Source organism: Phalaenopsis equestris, unplaced genomic scaffold (assembly GCF_001263595.1).
Source record: "Phalaenopsis equestris unplaced genomic scaffold, ASM126359v1 Scaffold000004, whole genome shotgun sequence".
Lineage (NCBI taxonomy): Eukaryota > Viridiplantae > Streptophyta > Magnoliopsida > Asparagales > Orchidaceae > Phalaenopsis > Phalaenopsis equestris.
The window spans coordinates 449,956-459,682 of NW_018164446.1; the positions used below are offsets into that span (position 1 = coordinate 449,956).

General features: G+C 36.1%; 1 protein-coding gene across 2 annotated transcripts in view; it reads right to left on the minus strand.

The window, feature by feature from the left end:
• Nucleotides 1-615: 615 nt before the first annotated feature.
• The window catches only part of LOC110018160, a gene marked incomplete at its 5' end in the record, with an annotated part of 36,683 nt that continues 27,571 nt past the window's right edge, over nt 616-9,727 (minus strand). Inside the window, 2 exon segments of one of the 2 annotated variants that reach the window (XR_002293339.1) lie at nt 616-829; nt 1,117-2,040. Coding sequence is in view for 1 of the 2 variants with exons in the window: in XM_020715371.1 (XP_020571030.1) it covers nt 1,228-2,040 (813 nt within the window). 2 annotated transcript variants of the gene reach the window in all.

The following is a 9,727-nucleotide window of genomic DNA, read 5'->3' on the forward strand; positions in this document are numbered from 1 at the left end:
ACGTTCGTTCTTGTTCGAATCGTTATTGTTCGAAATATAAAATAATTTAAAATAATTATATATAAAAAATTAAATTTTATAAATTATAACATATAATAAATTAATAATAATAATATATTAATATACTATGTTAGTAATATACTAATATAGATATTATATATTAATTTAATACAAGTTATAAAATTAATATAATATATTATTTATATATATTAATATTAGGGATGTCAAACTGGCTCATTGTTCGCGAACAGCTCGCGTTTGACTCGTGTTCGGCTCCTTTGTAAAAAAACAAACACGAACAACGACTTCACAACAATTTCGAACATTGGCTTATTTCAAACAAACTAAATTTTAAACGAATCGAACACGAACACAAGCTCTGTTCGTTCATGTTCGGTTCGTTTACACCCCTACTTAACACCCAAAATTTGATATTTATTTATATAACATTCAAATCTTTAACATCACATCAAAAATATAGTAATATTCAATTTCTTAATATAAATTACGCAATTTCAAGGATATGGTTTTAAGTAATTGTGACACTTAAAATATAATAGAAACAAATATCAAAATTAGATGATCAATATGAATATATATATAAAATGTGATCCAACCAATTAAAAATATATAAATCCCTCTAAAATATTTAAAAAAAAAACTAATGAAAGCTGGATTATTGCATCCAACTAATTACCTCGCTACTTTTGATGATCAAAGCCTCAATGCACATGACATCCCGTTCAAAGGCACTCAGCGTTAACCTCACAAGCCAGTTGAGAGAGAATGATAAGAAGCAAAAGCAGTGCCTCCGTTCCCAACTCTTTTCCTGTGGAAAAAAAAAAAGAAGAGAGATTTACATGCATACCACTCAATCCTGATGTATTTCAATATCTAATACCTAAACTTCAATTTTTACATGTATGTCATTTTACCTATGCAATGAAAATGCGTATTCCACTTTTTAAAAGTTAAAACATAGTGATAGTTTTATGTGATATAAAAGATATGTTTGATATTAATGTAAAAAGAGTGAAGTTCGTGTATTAGAAATGTAAATACATAAGAAATGGGTAATATGTATGTAAATGTGCCACGTAAAAAGAGAACAGAAACCTTGTTTTCAATTCAAAGCATTTGTCGCTAGAAATCTACTTTGAACCGTAAACTCTCAGAAGCTTGATCCACTCGATAGACTCGCCGTGGCGTAATGCACCCGAAAAATTGTCAGAATGAATCCATCCATGAATCAAAATCATCCATCAGAGCAACTGAGCCTATATTGGTAGAAACACCCTTGGACGAAGCCTCTCCAATTTGAGTCAGTACGGACTTACGCCCTCCAAGCACGTCAATCGAGCTTGAACCAGAATGTGAATCGGAGCGGTTTGTATTAGAAAAGATTGAGCCTAGTTGTGGAGCTGGACCTGGAGCTCTCTCATGTTTCTGCAATTTCAGGATTTGTGAGGTTTCAGCAAGCAAATCATCAATGGAATCATCATCTATTGAAGCTTTCACCATTTTCTTTGAAGAAAACTGAGTTTGATCACTTAGATGTTGATGCATTGGATGAAAGAAATCAATATTTGGAGCAGATTTCCAATGGAGTGGCAGAGAATCATCCAAAGAGATCTTAGAAGCAGGTTCTTGGTCGAGAAAATCACATTGAATAGAATCTGAAAGACTGGTTTCTTTAAATGATTGGAGAAGTATGTCAAGCTCTGCTTCTGCTTCTCCGATCTTTGAAGTAGAGCTTTTGCTGATATTTTTCAGTGATTGCTCGGATTCTATTTGATCATATTGCTGCGCTAAATTTACGCCAACCGTTGTTTCATGGCCATTTCCATGTGCTGGGGAAGCTCTGGAGATGTTTGGATTAGGGAAAATATTTGTGTTGTGGTCATCAGCATGGCCTAGCAGATCTTTTGATGGTGGGGAATAAATGTGAGAATGTGGTGCTTCCAGATTTTGCTCCATGTTAAATGCCTCAAGTTCTTCGGATTGAAAAGATGAAGAACAACCTTTCGAGTCGTCATAACGCTGTTGAAGAATATGGAATTGAGAGAAAAAAAAAAAGATGAAACATTAACCATATAGTATTAAATTATTAATTGAAAAATGGCTTAGTTCACTTGAGCTTTAAAATAAAACTGATGCTAACAACCTAGTTTCTTTTTTTTACATAAAATTTACTTCAGTATTGATGGCCTAAGTGAGAATCCAGATTTCATGCTAGCATGTAAAAATGATAGGCACAGAAATAATAATTCACTTTGCATAACCAAATTCCCAATATTAATGCCCTTTAAATTAAAGAAACTATCTCATTGATATAGCTTGCAATTCACATTTATATAGGCAAAGTATTTTGGGTTTATTATAACAAAAAATAAGGATATCAATGATAATATAAATATTATACTACTTGATTGATTATCTGGAGATAATCAATCCAATCTGAGCAAATGATCCTTCTTAACAATCATAGATTGCACTTGGGAGAAAAGCTTATTGAAGATGACAGCTTTAAGCCAATATTGGCTAATAAAGGGTTTGTGTCATATGGAATGTATTGTATGAATTGTGTCGTATGATTCACATCTCATAGACTTGGTCATTAAGAAACATATGAACATATTATATTGTTATGATATAATAGTACCATCAAGGTTAGGAAAATCAGGCTAACCACCTAAACAGGAGGAAGGATTCATCAACAATAGATTTTATTAGTGCAAAATCATATGATAGACTTGAATGGACATTAGGTCATTGAAAGTTTCAGTCAAACTTTAATTATATCATTCACGATAAATTAGTACAAATGATGGATAACTCATATGAGCATAAAATTGTCAACAATTGCTAGTTTTTCTTCTTCTTCTTCTGTTTTTGTAGGGGGGTTTTCTTAAATGTAATTTCCTCTAGTCATGACTTTTAATATTAGGTTTTTAATGAAAACAGCTTAAAATTGATAGACCATTTTTGTAATGATGATCTCCTTCGATTATGATATTTTGATAGCTGAATCCATCGCCAAAGAGAACCTCTAAGTATTTATATTTGGGAGCTAGATTTTGTCCATGAGCCCCTCTAATTATGAGTTCTTGATAATGGAACCGATCAACAAGGTAGGAATATAGCTTTTGGAGTTGAAACTCCAATAGGTTGATATCTATTGATTCAATCATAAATTTTTTGAGCACTTGAAAGCTATCATTGATTCGCAACGTTGAGACAAGTCAAAAAAGCTTTGGAAGGTCAACTTGACCATAAAATATGTTAGTGGGAGCCTATTTCGTGTGATTTCCTTTTTGGTTCATTGGAGAGAGAGAATCAATGATTTTGAAAACCCAATTGTCATTGCATTCAACTCTAATGTGGTGAACTGGTCATTGATCTTCTTTCTTCAGCTCAGCTTATCAACCCTTACAAGTTTCTACACTCTGCTTGCATTATTTTTTAAGCCTTTTTACCAGTCAAGTTAGGGCATTACATGTAGAGCATTTGAGATTGTGTAAATATCAAATCAAAATTAAATACCTTCTAGATATAGACACAAAGATGTCATCAACCTATGATATCTTACAAAGTTGAAGATGTAGTTCAAGTTTAAAATTCATGTGGCCCGGGATGGAATTAGACACGACAATCATATAACGAACTATAAACTATAAAATCACAAAATTTCCCATATAAGAAATATGTTTGAAAACTTGATATTCCCTTATATTTAACCTTAATAATGGTTATGATGCAACATATGACATTCAAAGAATAATCAATCAATGCATTCTCAAAAAATCATTAATTTCTTCATCAAACTCACAAACAACATTAGAATCATTGATTTCATTATTTTCCTCTATACCAATACTTAAATTTTTCGTGATGACGCTAATAATGTCAATTAGAAAATAGCTTTGCAGAAATCTTAAATCCAGATGGAAATGAAATTGATATACGCTTAATATCCAAATTAACTGTAGTATTACCACCCTTGGATTCAATGGGTGCAAGTACAAAAGATAAATTTGATTGTTTTAACGAAATGCACAACCAAGAAATATAAAGTAACATTCTTGAAGGAAGACGACAAAACATGACAATAATTTACTTTTTTCAAGCATTCAGTAATAGTTGTCCTTTGTTTTAATAAATAAAACTCATCAAATAAATAATCACAATAAGTAGGGTGCGGCGGCATTTTCATCCCGTTTGAATATCACGTTCGGCTGAACGACTTGGTGTCGCGGCGTTCAGATATTGTGATTTCCTTAATACCTTCGCAAGTTGGAGGAACCCCGCGTCCGGCGTATGATTTTCGCATTTAGGGCAAGAATTCCTTTGTTGCCCTTCCGAGATCTCCCTCGCCCTCACTCTTTTGAGGAGAATCGACGCTCTGCTCCTTCACTTTGATGGAGATCGGCACACATAAGGTATTATCTTCAGCCAATTGTGCCTTCCCAAGCGTAGGAAACTTCTCTCGCACTCGCCCCCTCCTTTCTCTTCTCTTCTCTTTCTGCTAGTGCATGAGGGGTCAGTGCTTCAGTAGGTATCATTGCCTTCTTGCCCTAGACACATGAGAGTTCCTTCCACTTCTTCATTCATCTCTATTGCAAATTTATGCTTCGAAAGGTTAGATTTTCAAATATGATGTGGTTATTTGAAAAAGCATAAGCTTTCCTGTGGCATTTTTACATACGTATGATCATGCCTGGGAATTTTTTTGAGTTACAATATTGAAACGTTGACATGATGGGAATCAAATGTGTCGGTAATGAGGGGAAATGTTGGAATGTTGGAATGTTTGGGAATTTTGATTCTATATTTGCTTGCACATTAGTGGAATGATGTCTCACTTCTATGTTTCGGTATAATGGCATTTTACATTCATACAGTGAAGATGGCATTTTACATACATATAGTGGTTTAACCAAACAGGACAGAATGGTCATTTATTCAACAACAGCTTCCAGTAAGCTGTTCTGAATAAGCTACCTCAAACAGCAAGTCAGTTTATTCTAATAATCTGCAAATTATTATATTATCAAAATAGTTTGTTTATCAACAGATTATAAATAATTAACAGCTGCCCAAAACAAACTCTAACTCAAAAATGTTTTTTTTTCTACGATTTTTTCATTTCAACCACTATGGCAGTGCATTCATTTCCCACCATTTCCTTTTGTTGCTCACAGTGCATTCATTTCCCAACATTTCCTTATGTTGCTCAGTGCTCATATAAAAAATTCTAGTTTGCCAAATTAATTTTACATTTTTGAATCTCACTTATCTATCGCTCATCAAGCATTTCTCATCATTCGAAGAAATTATCTAAATCCAACAGTCATAAAAATTTGTCATTTGAAGAAATTATCTAAATCCAACAGTCATAAAAATTTTGTCATTTGAAGAAATTATCAGTCATAAAAATTTGTCATTTGAAGAAATTATTTAAATCCAACAGTAAGAAAAATACAAACTTCAAAATCAATATTATCATTATGAGTTGAAACTTCAAGTTCAGTTTTTCTTATCATATTAAATTTTAACATTTATAATTTTCATAAGCATCAATATCAAAAATTTTAAATTATCTATGATGAATATTTTCTAGTCACCACCATAATTAACATTCAATTAAGGCTCTGTTTGGGACCGCAGGGTGAGCACGTCGCGGGGTCGGGCCGAGAAGTGCACGTGTTTGGTTCGCCGTCCCGAGCGCGGCGAGATGCCTTTTAGGCGGAACGGGGGTCGCTGATCGAACCCCGCGGCTTGTGGTCGAGCGATGGATTATTACGTTCCTCGCCTCTGCCCTAACCAAAATCCCTCTGTTCGAAACCGTCGTGGATCAATCCCAAAATTTCTCCAGTCCGCTCTTGTTCAGAATCTTGTTAGGGCTTCCTGAATCGTCTTCTTCGAGTTTCGATGATCGCAGATAAGTTCGATTGAATACATAGAGAGAGATCTTGTGCTGATAACGGTATCGATAGATTAGAGAAATGTGACGATGAAAGATCTCATCGAAACCCTTCGAGAGGTTGATTGGTCTTATGCCTCCATGTCCTCTCACTGAATTCTTCTCCAGATTCACCGTCCCCAGATCCTCCTCTAAATCTCGTCTCTCTCATTCATTTTATTCTTCAATTAGTTTTTTCTTTCTGTTAATTAGTTTTTAGATGCGTTTGTGTTTTTTTTTTGGGTTCTCTTTATGACCGGTATGTGATTTAGGGCTCATATATTGATTCTTTGTTCTATGTATTTAGCTAGTTTATGATTAGCAAAATTTTAATTTTTAAAGTGTTTTTGGCTTTTTTTTGCTGGGATTTGTTTGTTGTCTTTGAAGGACAGAATTGTTAGCATGGAATTGATTTTTTATGCTAAGTTGTTTTTTCTTAAAGTTCTGCTATTCTCAGTGCTTTGTTCTCAGTAGCCCATGATTTGATGTACAAATGCTCCTTCGCATGAGCATTGCACTGCAATGATGTCATGTTTTACACAGTTTTACTAAATAAGGGCAGAATAGTCATTTTTTCAGAAACAGTTATCTCACGATTGTTTTCACACAACTGCAAAAACAAACAATTAACTTCCCCACAGCAGCTGACAACTTCCTGGGGCAGCGCAGTTGCTGTTGAAAAGTTGAGAAGCCGCAGCTGCCCCAAATAGACTCTAAGTTAATTTATCATTATGATTGCTATCCACTTCACATTCATGAGCTTGATAATTTGAAAATTGTCATTTCTTATTTCAACCAAGTGCCTAGTGTAACATATTTAATTTAGTTTTTTCAATAATTCAAGTAATTAATTTCATAATATTGTCGCAGTTACATTTGTAACATCCCGGGAGAGAAGAGTCGAACAGTTTAGCAGAAGAGAAGATGAAACGAAGCCTCAAGTAAACGAAGAACTGAAGATAAGGAATTGAGAAGCTCGAGCAGCAGAAGAGGGGAGAGAAGAAGCTATAAGTTCGGGAAACCGAATAGGTAAGTTCGTCTATAAATTTGTTGAGAGGGAGGTAGGAACATTCAAACAGTTTAGCATGAGAGCTATGTACAAGAACTCGGGACACTGCTAGGTTTGAGTTGCGACATCGACAAACAAAAGTCGGACAACGCTATTGTGCATAGAAGGAGGCGAGTGCGGAAGTTCTTGTACATTCGAATAAGAAAGGGGAAGAGGCAGCATTGACATCTATGTCGAGTCGTGATTGAAGGAGAACATTGCAGAGGAGCTCTCGTGCGTGTGATTTAGCTCTCGGGAAGAAGCTCATGCGCAGAGGATTAGTGTCGCGTGGATTAGAGCTCGACAAAGTTTGATGAGGTAAGTTGTAATAAAATTAAAGTTGATTGGTTTAATAATAAAATAAATAGCACTAATAATAATAATAATAAAATTATATATATATATATATATATATATACACACACACACACACATATATAGACACACACACGCACGCACATCAATGGCGTTGTTTTCCTTCCCGCTCGGCTCTGCTAGAGTTTTACCTTATGGCAATCCCTAGCAACTGTCACGGTTTTGTTGCTTCTTCTCCGGCGTCTTCGCGCCTGTTACAGCTTTGCTACTTCTTCCCGCTCGTGTCCTGTCTTCCCGTCTCACGAGCTTTCCCGGCTCGAGAGTTCCCGATTTTGCGGCTCATCTTTCTGTATCGAGTGACTCTCTTTCCATTTCGCGGGTACAGCTTGCGAGTTCTGCGGTTCTTTTTCCAGTCTCGCGGGTACAGCTTGCGATTTCTGCGGCTCCTCTGCTGCTCTTCCTGTGTTCTCCTTTTCAGCTTCGATTGTTTCAACGCAATTTCTCCCGTGTTTATCATAGCTGCTTTCTTCTCTGTTCTTAACGTCGCACTCTAAGGATGGCTTCGGACAGATCGTATGCAGGTGCCCTTACGGCTGTTCACGACTCAAGTACACCTAAATCGTCCTATTTCCCTCCGTTTGAGTGGATAGAGGACATCAAGAAGTCTGATAGGAAGAATGGAAAGTCTGTCATTTTCTTCACAGATGCTGAAGATATTCAATTTGTTTTCTTCTGTCGTATGAATTTGGTTGGGAAGTTTCTATATGATCATCCCAAAATGGAGTTTATTCGCAAAAAAATTGAACTTATGCACCTTGTTGGGGAGTGAAAAATTGGACTATTAGATGAGAGTAACATTCTTATTCAAATTAATAACGAAGAAGATTACACGCGCTTATTTACTAAAAGGATAATCTTGATTGATAATAAAACAACGAAGATTCTGAAATGGTATGTGGATTTTGACTCATAAACGGAACCGTTAATCATTTCGGTTTGGTTTCACCTCTCTGGTCTGAAATTTTATTATTTTTCTCAAAAAGTGTTGTACTCTATTACCTCAGCTTATGGTAAGCCACTCAAGGCAGCATTCATACTTTTAATTTTTTCCGTCCATTTGAAGTCAGAGTACTTGTTGAAAGAGACATTTTTTCCCACTTCTGAGGAAATCAGGATGGGCACACAGCACCATGAATATTGGCAGAAGATAGAAATTGAGTCTTTTCCTTCGTATTGTTCGAACTGTCGTATGTTCGGTCACTCTAGTTCTCAATGTCATCATCTACAACCTCACCTCAGACCAAAAAAGTAAAATGTTCCGCTAGAGGCAGTGATTACATCTCCTTCTGATCAACTTCAAGTTATTGACACTATTGATTATCAAAAAGATACACCTGAAGACGTCGCACATCAATGGCGTTGTTTTCCTTCCCGCTCGGCTCTGCTAGAGTTTCACCTTATGGCAATCCCTAGCAACTGTCACGGTTTTGTTGCTTCTTCTCCGGCGTCTTCGCGCCTGTTACAGCTTTGCTACTTCTTCCCGCTCGTGTCCTGTCTTCCCGTCTCACGAGCTTTCCCGGCTCGAGAGTTCCCGATTTTGCGGCTCATCTTTCTGTATCGAGTGACTCTCTTTCCATTTCGCGGGTACAGCTTGCGGGTTCTGCGGTTCTTTTTTCCAGTCTCGCGGGTACAGCTCGCGATTTCTGCGGCTCCTCTGCTGCTCTTCCTGTGTTCTCCTTTTCAGCTTCGATTGTTTCAACGCAATTTCTCCCGTGTTTATCATAGCTGCTTTCTTCTCTGTTCTTAACGTCGCACTCTAAGGATGGCTTCGGACAGATCGTATGCAGGTGCCCTTACGGCTGTTCACGACTCAAGTACACCTAAATCGTCCTATTTCCCTCCGTTTGAGTGGATAGAGGACATCAAGAAGTCTGATAGGAAGAATGGAAAGTCTGTCATTTTCTTCACAGATGCTGAAGATATTCAATTTGTTTTCTTCTGTCGTATGAATTTGGTTGGGAAGTTTCTATATGATCATCCCAAAATGGAGTTTATTCGCAAAAAAATTGAACTTATGCACCTTGTTGGGGAGTGAAAAATTGGACTATTAGATGGAGTGAAAAATTACCTTGTTGGGGAGTGAAAAATTGGACTATTAGATGAGAGTAACATTCTTATTCAAATTAATAACGAAGAAGATTACACGCGCTTATTTACTAAAAGGATAATCTTGATTGATAATAAAACAACGAAGATTCTGAAATGGTATGTGGATTTTGACTCATAAACGGAACCGTTAATCATTTCGGTTTGGTTTCACCTCTCTGGTCTGAAATTTTATTATTTTTCTCAAAAAGTGTTGTACTCTATTACCTCAGCTTACTCTATTACCTCAGCTTATG